The sequence below is a fragment of the Lemur catta genome, chromosome 1, assembly GCF_020740605.2.
Source record: "Lemur catta isolate mLemCat1 chromosome 1, mLemCat1.pri, whole genome shotgun sequence".
Taxonomy (NCBI): domain Eukaryota; kingdom Metazoa; phylum Chordata; class Mammalia; order Primates; family Lemuridae; genus Lemur; species Lemur catta.
The window spans coordinates 273,008,794-273,033,186 of NC_059128.1; the positions used below are offsets into that span (position 1 = coordinate 273,008,794).

Genomic DNA, 24,393 nt, shown 5'->3' on the forward strand with positions numbered 1-24,393 from the left:
GCTACTTAATCTTTATTATTTAGATTATAAATATACATTATTTATATAGAGTTTTGACATATGAATTACATAAGCAACATAAAACAAGTATGACAGAAATTGTTTTTAATGTGCAGAGTCGACAAATAAACTATACTTGGTTTTCTACAAGCAGTGATAATACGTGTTATGTTGGAATATTTTCAGGATAATATACATAGTAAAAAATGCTAAAAATAAAACTATATTAAATGAAAAGAAAATAAGGTGGTTATACCAGATTTAATAAGTTTATTAGGAAATCATAGAATAAGCTTCTGCATGAATATCAAAAGGCAACGTCTGTGACAGCATCATCTTGATAAGAGACCACACCAGATGAAATTCACATTCTCTTAATTTTCATGAGTTAAATTCAGGAAAGGAAAAGTTATATAAATATCAGATCCAGAGAGCACTGGAGGGCAAGTCTTCAATAAAATCACATCAGAAACCTGTGATGTGAAATAATCATCACCTAAACCCGAGGCACAGAACATGTGGATTTCAGAACTGGTGAATCCCAATGTCACAGATGCAGAGGGAGAGAGTCTCCGTGGTGTCCTCAATAGTAGTAGCCAAAGCCAGAGCCATAGCCTGAGCCACAGCCATAGCCACAGCCACAGAGAGAGCGGGAGCCATAGCCATAGCCACAGCCATAGCCACAGCCCAGTCTGCGGAAGCCACAGCCATAGCAGGAGCCATAGCCACAGCCCAGGCCTCCGTAGCCATAGCCCAGGCCTCCATAGCCACAGCCCAGGCCTCCGTAGCCACAGTCCAGGCCTCCATAGCCACAGCCCAGGCCTCCATAGCCATAGCCCAGGCCTCTGTAGCCACAGCAGCCATAGCCACGACCGCCATAGTAGTTTCCGTAGTAGCTGCCACACATGGTGTTGGTGGTTGAGGTTGTCCTTGGGTGGAGTAGGAGTGTAGGTGACTTCAATCTGGATAATTCTCCCTGCAAAGGTCACTTTATATGCCCTCAGTGTGGGTGTGGCCCACCACAAGGGCCATGCCATTGGCTAATTTTGTGACTAATGTAATTAGGTTGTTGATCCTCAAGAATAAGACAAAGCCTCAGAGATATTAAGAAAACTTGTTTTCTTTGACCACTCCATTTAGATTTCCTTCCTCTGACTGAGGGATTAAGAGGAGCCACTCACATGTTCACATTTATACAATCCTGTCTCAAACTAGACTTTCATTCTAACCTTCTATAACTATCCTTTATATCAAGAAGGAAGACTCTGATTAGTCACAATCTTATTTGCTCTTGGACCCCACTAATTTTGCTCTTTTTTGTTTAAGATTTCACAAAGACTAGCATTCTTTTGACTTGGATTTTTCTTCTCTCCCTCTTTATCCAAATAATTACTTCGTTTAGGGATTTAGTGTCTTTTCTATACTGAAACCACATGTTGCTAATAATTCAGCTAATCAAAAATTCTAGAGAATCAGGTTTGACCAAAATTTATTCTTCTTTCCTACTTACACCAATGAGTCTAATTCTCATTTATGTTCAACCTCTATGGAAGAAAGAAAATGTACCTTATTCTCTTAATGAATGAAATAAGTAATAAATGACCAAATCAATGAAATGGAAGGGTAGTTTTATATTCTTTTTTAACTTCTTATCTTACAGTAATTTTAGACCTATAGAAAGTTGTCAAAATAGTACAGAAAATTTCCATATACCCATCACTCAATATCCCTCAATGTTAATATCTTTCATAACCATAATCCACTTATCTAACCAAATAAATTAACTTTGTACAATATCCTTAACTAAATCACAGACTTGACTTTACCATTTTTTTCTATTAATGCCCTTTTCTCTGTTCCAGGATCCAATTCACATTACCTTTGGTTGTTCTAGCTCTTTAATCTTCTCCAACTGCTAACAGTTTCTCAGTCTTTTTTTAACTTTCATTGTCTGGACATTTTTAAAGAGTCAGATATTTTGTAGAATATTCCCAAGTTTGGATTTGTCTAAAGTTTTCTCATAGCTAGATTGAAGTTACATGTTGTGGGAGAGAATATCACAAGAGATCAGACTCTTGCAGTGTGTTGTATCAGGGAGTCATGACGTCAATCAATCTTTGCATAATTCTGGAATTGTTTTAAAACTTAAGTTTCTAATAGTATAAGTCTTTCCCTGTCTATGTATTCAGAGTCAGTAAGTTTAAACATCAAGGTCTCTGCCATGTTTTGGGATCATGTATGAAATAATGACACATGTATATGTGTAGTATAAACTAAAATGAATATATTGCTCCACAAAAAGATGGTAAACAACTTTCTCATTCAACATTTTACAAGTGAATCTTGGCACCGTGTCTTCTCTTCCACACCTTTCTATCCTTCCTTACCTTTTTGAAGTTACATTTTTTTTATTTCCAAGTCTGCATATATGCAGATAGGAAGAAGGATGTTATTAAGTAAAACAACAATGATTTTCAGAAAGCAAAAACTGTATGGGTTATACAATCTCTTGATAGCTGGTAATATCATTCAAATTTGACATCTGGAATAAACAAGTCATCAAAGTAGGAGGATAATCTCTTATTAAAAGCACATGATTTCAGTGCAGGCATCCTGACACACAGCAAAGTTGTCTTGGATATATGAGGAACATTTTAGATAGCTTTAATGCCAATTAGTTTGGAATTTGAATCCGACAGTGCCTGTGGTTTGCTTCACATGCCACTCAGTTGGTATTTAAGACTCTGTGAATATTAAGAACTTAAAACTCTAGAATCTGACCTTGCTGTACAGCTGAGCCTACCTTTGCTGACACCATGAGCTTCTACAACTACTGTGGAGGCCTGGGCTGTGGCTATGGAACCTACAGATATGCCTGTTACTGCTCATACTGCTATGGCAGATATTGGTCTTCTGGCTTCTGAGAAATTCAAATTGCTGATGTATTTAGGTCATTCTCTTATGAAGCACTATGTTTTCAAACAATGATAACAAAAACTAAGCTTACAATGCCACCTTAGAAATTCTTTGATCAATTATCTGGAAGTTTTAACAATTTATTCAAACCAACCCACAAACAAAGAACCTTTGATGTGTTACTAGTATATTATTATTTCTTTTTTTTTATTTCAGCATATTACAGGGGTACAGATGTTTAGGTTATGTATATTGCCTTTGCCCCACCCGAGTCAGAGCTTCAAGTGTGTCTATCCCCCAGACGGTGCTTACCGCACCCATTAGATGTGTACCCTAATGGTACCCATCTCCTCCTCCCCCCTCCCACCTGCCTGACACCCGATGAATGTTATTACCATATGTACTCTTAAGTGTTGATTGGTTAATACCAATTTGATGGTGAGTACATGTTGTGCTTGTGTTTCCATTCTTGTGATATTTCATTTAGTAGAATGGATTCCAGCTGGTGGGACTGCAAACTAGTACAACCTCTGTGGAAAGCAATATGGAGACACCTCAAAGAGCTACAAGTAGAACTAACATTTGATCCAGCAATCCCTTTACAGGGCATCTATCCAAAAGAACTAGTATATTATTAAGTACAGTCTTAATTATTTTCATTTGGGAAAATATCTAAATTCATTTTTCATTAAAGGTAATCATTTTTTGCAAACCTACAACATCTTCATACTTATATTTTATCTATCTAGATTCTCTAGATTATTTGTGAATGTATCTGTGTGTGCTTGAGCACCTTTGTGAGGTTGCTGACCCTTTTTGGTAATCTATGCTTGATGATGTGGTTGTATTAAGTCTCACCAACAGCTCTATTCAACCAGTACTTTAATAAAATGTATTTTCATGAGCAGATCCAAAAGGTACTATAATCTAGCTTGGTCTTGCCAAAGCCTCATCTTCAGGATTATCCAGTGTTTGACTAAGGTCATTGGTGAAAACAGTACCCCATTTCTCATCACTTTATTGTTTTTTACATACATTATACTTTTTTCTTGATACTTAGCCATTGAATTTACGACTCTGGGGAACTGTATTTTTTCTTTAAATCCTATATTATAGCTATTTCTATTTACTCACTGGCAAAATGTATTCTCAAATTCATCCTGTGCATGGTGGCTGCACATCCTGGCTGTCATTCCCATGTTGCCACAGAACAACCACCAAATTTAAGTATGTTTCTGTGAACCTTTAACCAGGGCCAATGTCTGCTTGCCTTCAGGCCAAAAACCTTTTACCATTCTTAACAAAGCATTGGCTTGAGTAGACCAAATTCATGAAAACACAAGTCTGATCCAAAATATAGACTGAAAAGCACAGCCTTGATTTTGTTAGACTGGTTCATGTTAAGTGAAGCTGTTTGTAATAACTTTTTTCTTTATTCACTTTATTATTAGCAAGTATTAATCATAACATCAACACTGATAAAATATAAGGTAATAATCTCTTCAAAACTTTCAGTGACTAATGTTAGAATTTGGGGTCCCTACAATTGATAAAATATTCATACAATATTATTGTATTAACAGCTATCAAAGTATGATGTTGGCTAAACTCTTAGCTAGCCCCCAAATACATGATTTTTAAGATATCTAGATGAAACAATAATGTAGAATTTTTCAATGCTCCATCAAGTGAAAACAGACAACACATAGAGCTGCGCCACCCTAACAGCTCCAGGTATTGGCAGGCAGTGATACTGAAGGGAAAGAGACTGAAGAAAGCTCTTGACTAGTAGACTTGGCTTTGTCTTTCCATATTGGACAGGCATCTGAAGAGGCAGGTCACCAGAAGGACCTGTCTCAGCCGGGTCAAAAAAGCCAGAGTGGAAGCATGATAAAAGCTGTGACTTTTGATTCAATGAAGTACCATGTTCAGAAAAGTGGTTATCAGATATCATGTCCTCATCAGACACATAGCAAATAAAGAAATATTTATTCAAGAAAATCTATAAGTCTTGGTTTAGTGAGAGTCTTGATTCACTTGAGCCATAATTGGCTCTTTTCATTCCTCCTCCAGCTCAACATGACAGAAACTCCACTCTGGCTAATGGAGGCCAAGGTTACAGTGCTTCCTCTCTTCTCAGTTCAAGGACTATAGTACCTCTCCTTTCTCTGCAGGTTGTTAGCATATCACAAGCTCCTTAGTTCTGTGTTGCAGTGGCTAATTTCCAAGTGAATGTGTTCAAGAAGTATCTGGCTCCCTTACTCCACCCAGTTCCCACTTGCAGTGCCAAGGATACCCATGGGACAAGAGACCAACTATCTTAAGGTTCTATTATCCTCCCCACCATCCTAGGTCATTTATAAGAGAAACATTTCATTATAGGTGTCGCAAGCTTAAAAAACCAGAGGCTACTGCCCAAGCCCAGAGACTGCCAGCGATGCTAATGAATCTCTGTGAGAGAACAAGCAGGCAATTATCCCTACCCCCAGTTCTGGCATAGTTGCTCAGAAGTTTTGCACAGACAAAAAGCAAGCAATAAGAACAGAAGGCTCTAATTCTCCCTCAAATGAACTAGTTTATTTAGATGAGTATATAGCAAATTTAAGCTTAAGGGTATACTTGAAATAATGGCAATTTTGGTAATAAGCAATTAAGAGGAAACTGGTTTTTCCCTGAAAGCAGCCAGCTAAGCCGTAGGCCAACATGTTTACCAGAAAGAACCAGAAAAGACATCTAAGAAGAGCCTTCCTGGGTTAAGAACAAACCTCAAAGACGGGACCCAAAAAGAATCTACTTTTGCTAAAGAGTCCAAATTTATGTATTTTTCCAGCTTTATTGAGGTATGATTGGCAAATAAAAATGTATGTATTTAATACACACAATGTGATGAATTAATATACGTATACATTGTGAAATGATGGCCACATCAATCTAGTTAATATATCCGTAACCTCACGTAGTTTAGTTACCTTTTGTTTTTTCATGTTATAAGAACACTCTAAGATCTACTCTGTTAGCAAACTCATAGAAACAGAGAGTAAAATGATGGTTACCAGGACTGGAGTTTGGAGGAAATGGAAAATGTTGGTCCAAGGGTATGAACTTTCAGTTATAAGATGAATAAGTTCAAGAGACCTAATGTAGAGCACAGTTACTATAGATAATAATAACAATGTATTTTATACTTGAAATTTGCTATGCATCCAACTTTAATTGAATCAGACATAAGCCCTGATATCAGACAAATATAATTTAGGACAAAAAGCACTAAAAGTGATAAAGAAGAGAACTTTTCAAGCAAAAGCCATACAAATCACAAGATACACATTATAATTATGAATATTTATGCACCAAATAACACAAAAACTCTCTTTATTAAGATGTAGATACATGTTTCTGGGAGACATAAATAGAAACATGAATAATAAGAGACTTTGAACAGCATTCTCAAAACAAGATAGGTCAAGTGGGAAACATAAGTAAACAGACATAAGCCCTAAACAATATGGTCAATAAGGTGGTTCTTATTTATAAATATTGACCATCATACCATGAAAATAGAGAATAGATCTTTTTTCTCAAGCTCCCACAGAACATCCACCCAAAAAAAAAATCCTATATTATGTCACACAGAAAAAATTAGTAAATTTTATAAAGTAGAAATAATGGGAAAAAAAATACTCTTTGATGTCACACAACAAAACTAATAATTACTAAAAAGAACAAAGAACAAAAAAGCCTTTTGTCTTGGAAAGTAAGAAGTCTTATCTTAAAAAAAATTATTGAGTTAAAGAACACACACAAATGTAATTATATATTTTTATAGTTAACGGTAATGAAAATTACCTATAACAAAGCCTATGAGGAATATTTAAAGTAGGTAGAGAAAAAAATTTCATAGAACTGAATGATTTATCAGTAAAAATGAAAAAAACATTAATTTTTCAGTTTAAAAAATTTCATAAAGGACAACTAAGTAAACCAAATAAAGCACAAGGATTGAAATAATAAACAGAAAAGCAAATATTAATGAGGGAGAGAATGGAGAAAATAGAATTACATAATGACCCAAAATGCTATTATTTGAAAAAATTAACAAAACTTATAAACTACCTGCTAACAGAATCAAGAAAAAAGGGAGAACCATAGACAGAATAAATATTAATAGCAAGGGGGGAAATAAACATTAAAACAGAAGAAATTTGAAATAAATATTATATGAGACTACTTTTCAGAGCTCTCGCTATATAAATTTGAAACTCTAGATAAAATGCATAATTTCCTAGGGAAGTGCAGGAAATTGACCAAAATGGACACTGCTGGATTTAGAAACCACAAACACACCAATTTCCTTAGAAATAATGAAGAAAATTACTAACAGAAAAGCGTAGATGCAGATGATTTCTCAAGAGAATACTACCAAAGTTTCAAAGGCAAAATAATCCCATTATTCTATAACTTGTGGAAGAGCACTGAAAATGAAAGACAAGTCCCTAATTCCCATCAGGAAGGATGCACAGCAGTCTCCCTTATCCAGAAGGTGCATGTTCCAAGCCCCTAGGGGATGCCTGAAACCATGAAAATACTGAACCCTATATACACTATGTGTTTTTCTATACAAACCTACATGTGATGAAATAGGCATAGTAAGAGATTAACAATAACTAATAACAAAGTAGAACAATTACACAGGTACACTGTAATAAAAGTAATGTAAATATGATCTCTCTCTCTCTCTGTTTCCCTCTCTCTCTCTCTCTCTCTCTCTCAAAATATCTTAATGTTTTCAGACCACAGTTGACCATGGGTAACTGAAACAATGGAAAGAGAAATCACAGATAAGGGAGCACTGGTGTATAGGGTTCAATGTGCAGTGGGCAGACTCTTAGCATGCCCCATGACTCCTGCCTCCTGACATCAATGTCCTTGTGTGAGGACCTCCCTGTACATGTGGGTGAAACTCGTGACTCACTTTTATCTAATAGAACACGGAGAATGTGTAGGATTATGTGTAAATGATTGTATAATTATGTTAGGTATGCTTGTAGCACCTGTTTTGCTGGAGTCTCTCTCCCTCCTTTAGGAAAATAGTGAACTATGTCTGCGAACCTACCTGACAAGAAACTGTGAGCATCATTTTGGAGTTGAGGTTGGCCCCCAGGAGACAGCCTGTAAGGGGCTGCAATGAACTGCTAGCAAGAAAATGCACTTTTTAGTCTTACAACTGCAAGGAACTGAATTCTGCTAACAGCGACATGAGCTTGGAAGTGGATGCTTCCCAGTGAGACCTTGGATGCAACGACAGCCTGATCTAACATTTTGAATTGCAGCCTTGTGAGGTCAAAGCATCTCAGTCTATATCTGAAATAGTGTTTTTATGTAATCACTATGGCCCACCATGTGGGCCAAATAGTTTTATAATCTATTACTAGCTTAGTATATACTAGCTTATAAAACTGTCCCTTAGATTATATCTCTCACAAAAAAAAATAGTTCCTTTAAAATGAAAGATTAAAAGTGGAGAATTAGAGCAACAAGTATTTATTTTTTAAGAGATATGTATGTGAAGTTTGGGAAAATTGAATTTTTTCTTTATTATGTATCATATACCAGGCAATGCTTAACTCAACACATAAATAATATGCACTTGATTTAGTGTTGAGAGTTACCCAGCACAACATATATTATTTCCTCAGTAGCAGAGGAGGAAAGTGAAACTTACACAAGAAAAGTTACTTTCGTAAGACAACTAAATTTTGAATTGGTAAAGAAACATACCTAGAAATAAGAAGAGAAAATATCTGGCAAGGAATGTAATTGTTAGCTTTTTTGCAAACCAACACAAAACACTGTCAGTAAGAAGTTTTGGATATTAAGTGACAAACACTGACATCAGGGTTGATCTCATTTAAATAAGTTTATTGGGTCAAAAGAGAAACAAGTTCCAACATGAAAGTCACCAAGGCAATTGTTGTGACACCATCATTCAGATGAGAGAATACCTGACAGGTGAATTTCACCTTATCCCACTCCATGATGGAAATTCAAGGAATTTATACATTAGATGGTAGGTTAACAATAGACTATATTAAACTTCCATTGCAGGATAATCATAACCTAAGGGAAAGGCACAGAACATGTGGGGTTCAGAACTGGTGAATCCCAATGTCACAGATGCAGAGGGCGAGAGTCTCCTGTGGTGTCCTCAATAGTAGTAGCCAAATCCAGAGCCATAGCCTGAGCCACAGCCATAGCCACAGCCACAGAGAGAACGGGAGCCATAGCCATAGCCACAGCCATAGCCACAGCCCAGTCTGCGGAAGCCACAGCCATAGCAGGAGCCATAGCCACAGCCCAGGCCTCCATAGCCACAGCCCAGGCCTCTGGAGCCATAGCCCAGGCCTCCATAGCCACAGCAGCCATAGCCACGACCGCCATAGTAGTTTCCGTAGTAGCTGCCACACATGATGTTGGTGGTTGAGGTTGTCCTTGGGTGGAGAAGGAGGGTAGGTGACTTCAGTCTGGACAGTTCTCCCTGCGAAGGTCCTTTTATATGTCCTCAGCGTGGGTGGGACCCACCACAGGTGTCATGCCAATGGCTAATTTTATGACTAATAGAATTAGTGTGTGTTTTTTCAAGAGCACAGGCTAATGCCTTAAGGCATTAAACAAGCTTACTTTACCTAATCGATGCCCTTTAATAACATGGTACAGACACAGATTAAAGCTACTTTTCATACCAAGTCTTTAGTGTTCTATAACCAATAAAAAGTAAACAGGGAGCATTCTCAACCATTTCAACTGACTTGCTTTCAAACACAAATAATATTTTTTCCCTGACCTTGCACAGTTATACTCCCCTCTATGAAAGATTTTTAACTCTTGTTTCAGTCCCAGGTCAAATGGTGGAGTGTCAGGGTGGCTCAGGCAACAGTGATGAGACTCAAGTCCAGAAGGTAACGTGGAAGATCCTGCATTTTAATCAACCACCCCTATTGATCAGAAGGTGTGAAGACACAGAATTTACTCACTTCTTCTGCCTTGATAGGAAATTTAAGTAAGAAAACAGGATTTCAATACAACCAGACAGATAAATGAATCCATTTCTAATTCAATCAAAATGCTTCTTTCCTATATATATGTATGCTTGGAGGGTTTTTATTGGTAAACAAAATGTATGAATACATAATTGGCACAAAATTGTATCCAGTTTCCTTCTTGATAGAAACAGTATTAACAGATCTTCACCTTATCACTGTAATTTTTTTCTTAGAGAAAGTGAATTGGCCTGACATTTCACACTGATAATTCAGCAAATCCATCCATCCATCCATCCGCCATTAATAAAAGATAAATAGATTTCATGACAACTAGTTACAGTAGTGTAAGAGCAATACATTCTTTCAGACTATGTAAGTTCTACTTGTTAATATTATATAGTAGGCAAAATGGGAGTCCAATTTGTGTTTTTTTTTAAATTAAGTAAATAATGTGGTTGAAATTTAAATATTTGTGCACATCATAGCTTATCTTATATCAAAATGTTCCCAGCACCAAAACTAATGGTGCTGAAGTATGGAAAGTACAAGATGATTTTGGAAAACTGTACAGAAAGTAAAAATGTGATTAAAGACTGATAAAGATATGGCAAAAAATTGGAAGGAGCACTCTGTGGACAAACCTGGGATAATTGGGCATATAAATCAATTTCCCCAGAGATTATAACACATTGAATAAAATAAGTATTCATGAGTTATACTAATATAAATAAATTAAATAATAAATAAGTAAATGCAGGAGAGTGGGAGCTCTTTTTTAGTAAGTTGAATATCAATGAGTATAGTGTGAATTAGGAGTGAGAAAATGATCAATGAATTCTAAACTTACAAGTGAAGATTTGATAAGGAATGGGATATTACATCATCTCAAAGAATCTCCCACAATTAGGGAAAATAGTAACACTATAAAAACCTGGTAAACACCTAATGACTAAAGTTCACATTACCAAAATTTTGATGAACCAACATCATATGCTTCATGATATGACGCACTAACAGGCAAGCAACATCACTTCAGTGCTATTTCTGCCAAAAAATATAACCCAAATCTGCTTGTGAAGAATCAACAGAGAAATCTAAGGTTTGGGGCATTCTAACAAAACAAGCAGCCTGTACTTTCAAAAATTATCAAGGACATAAAATTTAAAGAAGGGCTGAGAACCTCTGCAGATTACTTCTCTGTCTTCATTTGTGCAATTCACAGAAACAATCAGCACAACTGACTACTTCTCTCTTCAAACCTATGCTGTACTTTTCTGGAATCCTTCACAGCACACCTGTTTCATTTGCCACCAACCTCACAAGCTGCTTCTCTCCATTCTTCTTTGCTTGCGTCTATTTGTAGAGTTTGACCTCAAAATGAGGGAGTGTCTAGGGCTCAGTGTTGATCTCTTTTAGAGTCTCTATTCAAGCACCTTTTTAATAGATCTCAATCTAAATACCTTCTCTTCACTAATCCCAAGTTATATGTCCAGTCCTGAATTTTGAATGTGTGTACCACTATTTATCACCTCAATTTGGGCACTGATTATCTTCAGGAACCTCATGTGGCCAACACACAGCCCATGATTCCCCATAACCCTGATCTATCCTGTTCTATTTTTCTATTTTAACATATAACGTGAATCAGAGCATGGCATGCCCCTGAAAAAAAAGATCACCCTAGGGCCTTCCATTGTGCTGAGAAGGCCCTGACCATGAGACCATAAATGTGCTGGTCCCTACCTATTGTTCTGATTTCATCTCCTACAACACTCCGCCACTTATCTATAATACTCAAACCTCACTGGCTTTTCAGCTTCTTGAATGCACCAAGTTTCTTCTCACCATAAAGCCCTGGCCTTTGCACTTATTGATTCCCCTTTCTTAAAATAACACCAGGAATGTTTTCCTTCTCTTCCAATTCACTTCAAATGTTACCACCCCAGAGTCACCTTTTATGGCCACCTTATGTTAATTAGTCACCTTCAGTAACTTTTTGAATTTAATGTAACTCACTGAGTTTGATTATCCTCACAGCATTGTTCACTATTAGGATCTATTTTATTCACTTTTTAAAAATCTGTCCCCTTATCCTTTCTATCTCAATTGTAACCTCCAGAAAGTAGAGACTTTGCCTGTTTCGTTCATCTGCTCCATCTGCATTTCTTACAACAGTGCCTGAGACAATAGTTTCTTCATAAAGATTTGATGAAAAAGTGAAAAAATAAACAAATAAGATACTCTAACTTTCTACACTCAAATTTTGTATAGAATAATCAGACCTTTGTTCTATGAATGGGGTACCTGGGGATCAATCCATACACTCTGGGATACTTTTGGATCATATATGAACTACTGGATTAATTTATCATGGTAATTTTTTCTGGTTTCAGCATGGATGTCTCTTTCTGATTGTTACGGTGGTATACATTCACTAAAGTTCATAAAATACTGTGTATAATTCCGTATCTCTCTCTGACTATATGTTCTACTCTCCTTATTGAAGTCATTTTAATCTTTTTTGAAATTTTCAATGTTATAAATTATAAAGTAAGGAAATTCATTAAATATAATGAGAAGCTAAAGTAAGTGACTATCTATTATGTACTAGTACAGAAAAACATGAATTTTGAGACATGGTAGGTTACTACAAATTCCTATTGGAGAAGAGAAATCCAAGAGTCAGTAAGAATAGAAGAGAAATGCATTCTGAGATGTTTAGGAGGTCACTAGAGATGGAGATCCAGAGATTCAGAAAAATCTTCATGAAGATGGTAAGTTCTACAAGATTTTGATAGTGGGGAATTTGGATGCTTTATCAAATACGGAAAAAAATACAAAAGTATGAATAAGTGTTTATGTATAATATATATGTGGAACAAAAACCTTGTTTCTTCTTGAGTAACTGGACACCAAGAAGGAATCTCAGATTTGCTTTTGTCTCTGTGTGCACATTCATTTTGGTTTGGCACAGAGGAAATTGCTAATAGAAAGCTTTCCCAGATATGAAAAGAATATCACAATTACTAATAAAGCAAGGTGAAAATGATGGAAGATGTAAAATTTTACCACTCTAAGAATATAAACTAAGTATATACTAGGGATGAAATTGTTATTCCAATAGAATAAGCAAAAGACTGAAACAAAAATAAAATGTACTGACATATTTACAAATAAATCCAAAGATTCTACTGGCTTTTTTACTATATTTCCATACTTTCCTAAACACCCCAGGCTACTCTTTTGTTCTGAGACTATATTTATAGAGAAAGAGAAGTATATTGAAAAAGGAAAAAAAAATCAAGAGGCAAGGAATATAAATGTTATGTAATCACATGGGGGCTAGTCATCAAATTTAAATTTGGGATTTTAAGTCAAAAGAGACCACAAAACTTAGACATGGGCATCTTCTTAAGGCTCATGATTTTATTTATAGACATACTGACACACAGCAATTTTGTTAATGCATACAAGTTAGGATTTTTTTAAGGTTTTTTATTTTATTTAATCTAAATGACAATTTGTTTGGAGAATGAGTCCAATGTAGACTGTGTTTTGCCTCACCACTCAGTTTGTAAAGTATTGAATTGCCTGTGCAGATTAGGCAATTCAAACTTCAGAAGCTGACTATCTGCCTCAGCTGAACCTTCCATTCTTGATACCATGTGCTACTGCCGCAACTATTACGGTAGCCTGGGCTGTGGCTGTGGCTATGGATGTGGTTACAGCTCTGGATATGGTGGACATTGATGCACTGGCTACCGTCCATGCTGTTATGGAAGATACCTTGTCTTTTGACTACTACTAAGATTCTGATTTCTGTTCACTTTGAGTTATTATTTTGTAAGGTACTAAGTATATCAACAGGGTCAATTATACATTTAGAGATTCATTATTTTCTACCCAAATTTGACTAAGTCCAATCATTGACTTCCATAGCTTGTGTTTGCATTGAATTGGTGGATTTTCCAAAGCACTTACAAGAAAAATCTTTTGATATTTTGTTACATTTATATTTTTCTACATCTAATATTAACAATTTTCATGTAGGAAACTTTCTAATTTTGCTCTCCAATAAAGCTAATCACTTTCACAGTATGTGCTGCTTATCATAGTTATTCATTTCTCTTCATCACTTATGAGTACTTTGTGTGTATGTATGTGAGGGAAAAAGAGAGAGAGAAAGAGAGAAATTATTGCCCTTGTGACTACATTAGCTAATGATGTAGCAAAACAGGCAAGGCATGACTAATGTTTTTTCCAACCACTATATATGTAAAAGTATTTTTATCTGTAGTTCCAAAAATACTATGGTCTACATTGATGTAATACTTGCCTCATTTTAGGAAAATTCAATGTTTGACCCAGGTAATGGGCAAAAAACTGTAGCAATGTTGCTCATCAGCCTTTCTATTTTCTACTGCAATTTTCTCTGTCCTAAAGGTCTACATTTAATCATGTGCTTCTGGACAGATATAATTCCATCACTGCATGGAGTATTCTGACTTTTTCACTCACCCCTATAGATAAGAATCCTCTATATGCAATTGGTTGATGTGTCTGATAGTCCTATATTCTCGCAGCAAGGATTATCTCATTTTGAGGTCTGTCTCAGTGAGTCTTTTGGGTTTGTCTAACTCTGGTCATCTGGAAAAATTCCTGTTACTACTTATAAACAGTGTTAACTTAAGTGGGATAACATCATGCAAAGTACATATCTGGCCCAAATGAATGCTGAGTAATATGGTCTCAATTCAGGTAGCCTCATTGACTTTCAGTGAAGCTCCCTGTGATGACTTCTCATCTTTACTCTATTTATTAATTATTAGTTAATAGTGGTAATAGCAATGACTATGAAATATAAAGAAATCATAGTTACTATTCTTTCATTCACTACTCTTAAATGTAGTGGACCTACCAATGATCAACCTAGGTATGACACTTTATAGATCAACACGAAACTGGCCAAGCATCTCCCCAGCCCCCAAGTACAGGCTTTCTGAAAGCAAACAGAAGTGGGAACCTTGTATTGCTGTCTAGTCCTTCCTCCATGATGTGAAAAGATCAATCCATTATGCAGTGCTGCATATGACTTGTCCAACCAGTGACTGGGCAGAGAAGTTGGTGATCATTCCTCTGGGAAAACATGAAGAGAAGAGGGAAATGATTTCTTTTACTGAAATATATATTGATCTTTGCTCATTATTCACATACATCATCCCATTTAATCAATTAATGAGTTTATAAGTTAAACATTGTAACATCTTTGCAGTCACACTAAATTAAATCAACTGTCCAAAAGGTAAATCTGAAGGATTATTGGTGAAATTATGCAGGATTGAAAGTCATTTGTGTTTCATCCTGCACACAATTCTGACTCATGATACAAGCCAGCACTATAGAATGATGACAGCCATTATCATTTTGCACAGCATTTTATAATTATTAAGTTATCAATGCACTTATTTCAGCAGTTTGCAACACAGGACCTTAAGTCAGTAAACCAAAATTTTTGTATCAAAAATGATACAAATTATGCATATTAGTACAAAATATTCACACCATATGTTTTTATTTATATGAAATTACACAAAGTTCAATAACAGGCAAAATAAATTATCAGTGATAAAAATGAGAACAGTGGTTCCACCAGGTGGGAGGATATGGGCCAAGAAAGGGCACAATGGAATCTTCTGGGTGATGGAAATGTTTTATATCTTTGGTTGATGGTTACATGTACATCTATAAAAATTCATTAAGTTGCATATGTAAGATTAGTGCTCTCTTTGCATGTTAAAAATAAATAAAAAATAAAAATTGAAATGAAACAAATAGGATAAAAATTATACTACTATTATAGGACAAAGAAATAAATACCTTAAACAGTATTGAAACTCTGAGAAAAAAATAGATGAACATTTTGGAAAATTATGTTGGAAAAACTGCTTAGCATTTTGAGAAAGATTTGTGTGTATATATGTGTCTGTATTTATATTTGTATGGTTCTACATATATCTCCACACATACATATTTTTATTCCAATAACAACTATGATAGTCAGGAGTAATAGATATATAAACATAAAAAGATGAATATTAATAATGGTAAAAATCTTGAATTGGAATGACCTGTATATTGAAAAGGTAAAATCCCACTGATATAATTTCTTGATTGATTTTATCTTATAAAAATGTTAATACTTTTCTTCATTGCAAAAGTCAATTACAAAGACTAAAAGGAAACCTAGATGGTAAAAGTCATTTATGTCATCTAATTGAAATAGACAACCTCTCTAATATGTAAAATTTACAAAACATTATATACAAATAAACAATTGTGTTCAAAAGTTTCTATTCTCTCTAGTAATAAAATATACTGATATTAAATCATAATATATTTTTAATCTACTGATTGGGTAAAAGTAAAAATGGTTGATACTATGTAATGACATAGAGGAAAATGGATGTTATATTGCATTTTTAGGATTATTAAATTTTATAAACATGTATAGTCAATTGCCATTAATTATAGCTATTTTAAATAGGAACTCATTCTAAAGCAGTGTTAACAAGAAATAAAAATAACATATATAGACACATATAACATGTATATATATACACATTATACATTAAGTATATATACAGTGGCTTATCCATTTAAGAAAATACTATTATTTTAAAAATTAACTTTATTGATATATTGTTTACATAAAATAAAATGCACTTTGTGAGCATATTTTGCTGAACATTGGCAATTAATATATAACTGTATAACTCTATAATATATAACTATAATATATATATTAATATATAAGTGTATAACTGTGTGAGCACCACCACAATCAAGATAAAGAAAATTTTTCTTTCCCCAGGTTTCTCTGTTGCATCTTAAAAGGCAATCCCCACCCAAAACCAGTCCACATGCAACCACTGATGTGATTTGTACCACAACAGATTGCTTTGGTTGTTTCTAAAACATCCAGCAAATGTAATAATATAGTATATTCTCATGGTTTATTCTTATTTTTGTGTGTATATGTAGTCCCTTCTTTATTATTGCTGAGAAGCATCTCATTGAATAGATTAAATAATAAGTGATTTATCCATTTACCTGTTTCTGACTTTTTAAAATTTTATTTATTTATTTACTTATGTATTTAGTTAGTTAGTTAGTGATGTTTTGATATAGGCATGCAATGTGAACTAATCAAATCAGGGTAATCAGGATATCTATCACCTCAGGCATTTATCATTTCTTTGTGTAAGGAACAATCCAATTCCATTCTTGTATTAATAGTTATTTTAAAATATAGCCTAACTTATTGTTGATTATAGTTACTTCATTGTGCTGTTAAATATTGTTCATTCTATCTAACTATCTAACTATACTTTTGTATCCATTAACCTACCTTATCCCCCCAACACATGCACATTACATTTCCCAGCCTATGGTAACCATCATTCTACTCTCTGTCTCCATGAGATCAATTTCTTTTAATATTTATCTCCCACATATGAGAGAGAACATGTGAGATTTATCTTTCTGTGCTTGGCTTATTTCATTTAACATAATGTTCTCCAGTTCTATCCATGTTGTTGCAAATGGCAAAATTTCATTCTTTTTGTGGCTATATAATGTTCCAATGTGTATATGTACCACAATTTCTTTATCCATTAATCTGTTTATGAACATTAGGTTAATTCCATATCTTGGCTATTGTGACTAGTGATGCAATAAACATGGAAGTGCAGATATCTTTTCAATATACTGAATTCCCTCCTTTGGATATATACCCAGCAATGGGACTGCTGGGTCATATGGTACCTCTATTTTCAGTTTTTTGAGGAACTTCCATACTGTTCTCCATAGTGATTGCACTAATTTATATCCCACCAATAATGTATGAGGGTTCACCTTTCTCCACATCCTCTCCAGCACTCATTATTGCTTATTTTTTGTTCCGTTTTGTTTTGTTTATTTCAGAAAACATTTTGGTTACATGAATTATTTTTGTACAGTCTGAATCAAAATTATATGCTTGTGTCCATCACCCAGATAGTGTGCATTGTACCCGTTAGGCATGAATTTATCCATCCACTCCTACCCCCTCCCACCTGCTTGATTCCCATTGAATTTTACTACTATATATACACATAAGTGTTGATCATTTAGTTCCAATTTAATAGTGAGTACACATGGTGTTTGTTTGCCTGTCTTTTTGATAAAAGCCATTTTAAGTGGGATGAGATACCTTATTGTAGCTTTGATTTGCATTTGTCTGATGACTAATGATGTGAGCATTATTTCAATGATGTTGGACATTTTCATGTCTTCTTTTGAGAATTGTCTATTCAACTCAGTGGGGCAAGGGCAATATACGTAACATAAACATTTGTACCCCCATGCTATGCTGAAATAAAAAAAAATTTTAAAAAAGAGAATTGTCTATTCAAATCCTTTGCCCATTTTTAATTGTATTATGTGGATTTGTTTTCCTATTTAATTGTTGGAGCTCCTCATATATCCTCCTATTAATCCCTTGTCAGATGGGTAGATTGCAAATATTTTCTCCCATTCTGTGGGTTGTTTCTTCTCTTTATTGATTGTTTCCTTTGTTGTGCAGAAACTTTTTAGCTTGATGTGATTCAATTTGTCCAATTTTGGTTGGGCTGCCTGTGCTTTGAGTGTACTACTCAAGAAGTCCTTGCCCAGACCAACGTCCTGAAGCATTTTCTCAATGTTCTATTAGAGTAAATATGGATATGATGAACACATTCTTTCATTTTTGTGGTGTGGGTACATGGAGTAGATCGCTGTGTCATGTGATAAAAGTATGATTAACCTTAAAAGAAATTGTCAAAATTTTTTTGCAAAGAAGATGTACAATTTATATTCCATAATCAATATATGAAGGTGCCAATTCCTCCACATTCTCGTAACACTTAGTATTATCATTCTTTTGAATTTTAGTCATTCTGTAAAGTGCTTAGTAGTATCTCATTTTGGTTTTAAGTTGATGACTCAAAATGTTGGGCAATTTTTTCACGTGCCCAATGGCCACGCACATTTCTTTTGTAAAGTACCTATTGAAGTCTTTTGTGCTCTTTTGATGAATTGTATTTCTTCTGATTTTTTTAGTTACATTGTTATCAAGATATTTTTGATAGAGATCCTTTCCAATATATATATTTTTTTCTATCAGTTTGTGACTTACCATTTCAGTTTTTGATAGTTTCTTTGAAATAGCAAATGCTTTTGTTTTTTTTTCTTGAAGTCCAATTTTTCCACTTTCTTCTATATTTAATTATGTTTTATCCTAAGAAATCTGTGCCTAACACAAAATTGTGAAAATGCTTTCTTATATTTTCTTCTAGTGATTTTAGAGTTTTATCTTTTTTATTGGTTATGCTATTTTTTAAGTTAATTTTTCTGCATTGTGTGAAGTAACATGGCTTTTCTACATGAATGTTTACTTGTTCTGACATCATTAAACTGTCCAGGAATATTTACCCATAACCCATTGATTCCTATATATATGCATATATCTATTTTTGGACTCTTCACTTCCATTGATTTATCTGATTTTCCTCATGCCAATACTATATTATCTTAATTATTACAATTAACTACCATAAATTAAACTTATCAAATCAGAAATTTTACCCAGTGTCAAGTTTTACACATAGTTGAGGAGTTCAATGGTACAAGAAAACAAATGTACAGGAAGAGCAGAAAGGAGATTGAAAGATTGTGAACAGCTTTCAATGTTTTCCATTACTGTATTTCTTAAGTTCTATTATGTCTATAGTAATATATAATGTTTCTTTTTTGTGTGTGTTTCACAGGTTATCAGAGAGAAGGACTTTAGTTTATGAGCAAAATCCATTTCATTCCTGAGATGGTTGTTTAGTTTACATATTTTCCAATAAGCCTTAAGTTATAGTCCATAGTCTCTGTTTATTGTTGTCTTTAATGTAGCACTATTTTTCTGAATGTATCTCATGGATAAGTACTCTTCTCTTAGCAAAAAACCATTGGCCTATTTATTAGAATGTCCCATTATTAGCATATGTACAAGATTAGAAGAGGTCACTTATCTGTTTTCCCTGGAAGAGTTCCCTAGAAAAGTAATGATAATTGATCTCAAGAGAGATATTGTAAATTCATTCTCTCTATGAAATTTATATTCAGTCTTCCTAATTAGCTAGGACTACAGGTACCCACCACCATGCCCAGCTTACTTTTCATATTTTTTGTAGTGATTGGATCTCATTATGTTGCCCAGGCTGGTCTTGAATTCCTGGCCTCAAGAAATCCTCCCACCTTAGCCTCCCAAAGTGTTGGAAATACAGGCATGAGCCACCCCACCTGGCTGACTTTCTGGAAGCAGGTATTTAACACTATAAACTTTCTTCTTAGCATTGCTTTTGCTGTATGATAGAGGTTTTGGTATGTTGTGTCGCCATTTTCATTCTTTTCAAGAACTTTTTTAGTTTCCATATTAATTTTATCATTGACCCAAAGATTAGTCAGGTGCCATTGTTTAATTTCCATGTATTTTTATAGTTTTGATAATTCCTCTTGGTATTGGTTTCTAGCTTTTTCTGCTGTTGTTTGAGAAGATACTTGATATGATTTTGATGTTTTAAAATTTATTAAGGGTTGTTTTATGGCCTAACATATGGTCTATCCTGGAAAATGTACCATGTTCTGATGAGAGGAATGTGTATTCTGTGATTGTTGGATAGAAAATTCTGTAACTATCCTTTAGGAACATTTGGTCTAAAGTCAATTTTAAGTCCAGGGCTTCTTTGTTGATTTTCTGTCTAGATGCTTTGTCTAGTGCTTTGAGTTGGGTTTTGAAGCCCCTCATTCTTATTGTATTGCTGTATCTGCCTATTATATTTATCTCTTTCTTTGGGTCTAGTAATATTTGTTTTATGAATATGTATGCTACAGTGTTGAGTGCATATATATGTAGGATTATAGGATTTTTATATTCTCTTGTTGAATTGACCCTTTTCCATTATATAATGAACTTCTCTGTCTTTTTTTTTTACTATTTTTGATTTAAAGTCTGTTTTATCTGATATAAGTATAGTTATTCCTGCTTGCTTTTAGTTTCTATATACATGGAATATCTTTTTCCATTGCTTTACCTTCAATCTATCACTGTCATTACTAGTAAGGCGAATTTTTTGTAAGCAGCATATAGTTAGTTGATTCATTTTCTTTTTTATCTATGTCTTTTAAGTGAAGCATTTAAACCATTTATATTCAAGGTGAACATTGATATGTGAGGGTTTTTTCCTGTTATAATGTTAATTGTTATTTAGTTTACTGGGAGGGTTTCTTTGTTTCCTTATTTTTCCTCCTTCCTGCTTATCTTTGTCTTTATAATTAGGTGGAGTTCTATCATATTCCCATATGATTTCTCTCTTTTGTGTAATTATTTGATAAGACCTATGAGTTTTATACTTTTGTGTGTTTTTATGATGGTAAGTATGGACCTTTTGTTTCCATGTTTAGAACTTCTTTGTGCATTTCTTGTAGGGTATTTCTACTGGTAACTAATTCTCTCAGCATCTGCTAGTCTGGAAAAGACTTTATTTTTCCTTTGTTAATGAAACTTATTTCGGTAGGATACAAGATCTGTTATTAACAATTTTTTTTCTTTAAAAATTCCAAAGATAAGTTCCCAATATCTCCTGGCTTGTAAGGTTTATGCTGAGAAGTTCCCCATTTGCTGGGCATGGTGGTTCATACCTGTAATCCTGGCATTTTGGGAGGCTGAGTTGGGAGGATTGCTTGAGGCCAGGAGTTTGAGACTAGCCTGAGCAAGAGCAAGACCCTATCTCTACAAGAAAAAAAATAGGAAATAGCCAAGCATGTGGTATGTGCCTATAATCCCAGCCACTGGGGAGGCTAAGACAGGAGGATGGTTTGAGCCTAGGAGTTTGGGGTTGCAGTAAGATACAATGATGCTACTGCATTCTAGCCCAGGTGTCAGAGCAACACTCTGTCTCAAAAAAATAAAAATAAAAATAAAAAAGTTATTCACTGTTTTTCTGATGGTTTTTGTTTATGGAAGACTAGATGCTCTTCCCTTGCTGGTTTTGGGATTTTTTTTCCTGCATGTTGACATTAGGCAGTTTGATAGGTTGTGGTGAAGAAAGTCTTAACAGTATATTTCTCTGGTGTTTGCAGGGCTTCCTGTATATGGACATCAAAATCTCTTGCAAGATTAGAATATTTTATCAATTATTTCCTTAAATGTGTTTTCCAAATTTTTTGCTTTTTTTTCTACCCTTGGGAATAACAATAATTCATAAGTTAGACACTTACGTAGTCCCATACTTCTCAAAAGCTTTGTTCATGCCTTTGTATTTTTTTTTCTTTATTGTTGTCTGACTGGATTAATTCAAAAGACCTGTCTTTAAGTTTTTAAATTCTCTCTTCAACAACATTTTGTAGTTCCTTCAATTAATTTTTCATTCCCAGAAGATGTGCTTTGGTTTTTTTGTTTGCTTTAAGATTTCTATTCTTGGTAAATTTCTCATTCATATCCTGAGTTGATTTTCTGATTTCTTTGTATTGGTTTTCAGGTGTCTGTTGAATCTCCTTGAGCTTCTTTAAAATTAATAATTTGAAATGTTTACTGGCATTTCAAAAATTTCATTTTGGTTAGGATCCATTGCTGAAGAGTTAGTGTAACCATTTGGAGCTGTCATAACACTTTAGTTTTTCATACTTTCAATATTGTTACTCTTATGTATTCTCATCTGGAGAAACTATCACTTCTTATTTTTGAATTTACTTTTGTTTTGATGGGACTTTTATTTCCTTGAGAATGTGACTATAATGTATGTTGAGTAAAGCTGTTTGGTTTTGCTTCTGGGCATGTTCAATGGCAAAGACTCTTATGAATACTTTGGCTATAGATAGCCTTGGTGTGGTGGCTTTCTCAAATGCCAATCATAGTACCAGTGGATGGGGATATGAGTAGGCTTATGACCTCCAAAGAAGGTGAGCTGGTGGAGGTCATGATAAGCTTGTATCACTCTCAAGTACTGTGTACTTGTATCAGCAGATTTTGTATTGGCTTATGCAGGTTGACCTCCAGGCCAGTAGGTGCCACTTGCAGGTAAGAGACAGCTGCAGTGGTAGCAGTCAAGTTTATTCCTGATCTTTGTTTACTAAGAGGAGCTCTCCAGTGTCCCAGGTGATGGGCTGGACTATGAAAAGCAAAGTGGTTTTTCTTTTGCATTCAGCCTCTGTGAGGGCAAAGCTGGGCAGAACTGGACTAGACAAGCATGTACTCAGGTCCCCAAAGATAAGCACAAGCACCAGTTCCAACAGTAGTCCAGGAAGTAGTCACCAAACACCTGGAGATATACCAGGGCAAGGAGTAGACAAACCACCACTGCACCAAGTTTCTTGTATGGAAAGAGAAGGACAGCCCAAGCTCCCAATCCAGTTGAGTGGGCGTGAGACCCAACTCCCTCTCACTCCTCTGAACTGATGGGGCCCTTTTTTTTTTTCTCAACTAAGAGAGTGAGGTAGGGCACTCAGTAAGTCACATGCAGATTGGCTAGTAGATATTAAATGAAAGAGAAGCCAGGATAATATCACCAGGTTGAACAAGTTTATTAAGAAAACAGAGAATAAGTTACTGTATGAAAATTAAAATACCAGACCTGTGACAATATCATCTTGATAAGAGACCAAATAGGAGTTCATGAGATGGATTTCATATTCTTTTCATTTTCATGAGCAAAATCCAGGAAAGGAGAGGTTGGAAATGTTCAATTCAGAGGCCACTGGAGGGCAAGTCTTCAAAAAAAGGACATCAGAAACCTATGATGTGAGATAATCATCAACTAACCCTGAGGCTCAAAATATGTGGGGTTCAGAATTGATGAACCCTAATGTCACAGGATACAAGGTGAGAGTCTCCTGTGGTGTCTTTAATAGTAGTAGCCAAAGCCAGAGCCATAGCCTGAGCCGCAGCCATAGCCGCAGCCACAGAGAGAGCGGGAGCCATAGCCATAGCCACAGCCATAGCCACAGCCCAGTCTGCGGAAGCCACAGCCATAGCAGGAGCCACAACCATATCCCAGGCCTCCGTAGCCACAGCCCAGGCCTCCATAGCCACAGCAGCCATAGCCATGGCCGCCATAGTAGTTTCCATAGTAGCTGCCACACATGGTGTTGGTTGTTGAGGTTGTCCTTGGGTGGAGAAGGAGGAGGGTAGGTGACTTCAGTCTGGACAGTTCCTCTACAGAGGGCCTTTTATACTCCTTCAGTGTGGGTGAGAACCACCACAGGTGTCATGCCATTGGCTAATTTGCAGGACCAGTGTAATTTGTTGACTCTTGGTTAAATCATGGCCCTGTGGCCTTGAGGACACTTCCTATTGTTTAGCCACATCTGAATC

At 35.2% G+C, this 24,393-nt stretch overlaps 1 protein-coding gene across 1 annotated transcript; it reads right to left on the reverse strand.

Moving 5' to 3' along the window:
* Positions 1-505: 505 nt before the first annotated feature.
* Positions 506-934, reverse strand: LOC123642711 (keratin-associated protein 6-3-like). The gene has a single exon (XM_045558102.1). The coding sequence runs from the start codon at positions 905-907 to the stop codon at positions 584-586; it is 324 nt and encodes a 107-aa protein (XP_045414058.1). The 5' UTR covers positions 908-934; the 3' UTR covers positions 506-583.
* Between the last annotated feature and the right edge of the window lie 23,459 nt (positions 935-24,393).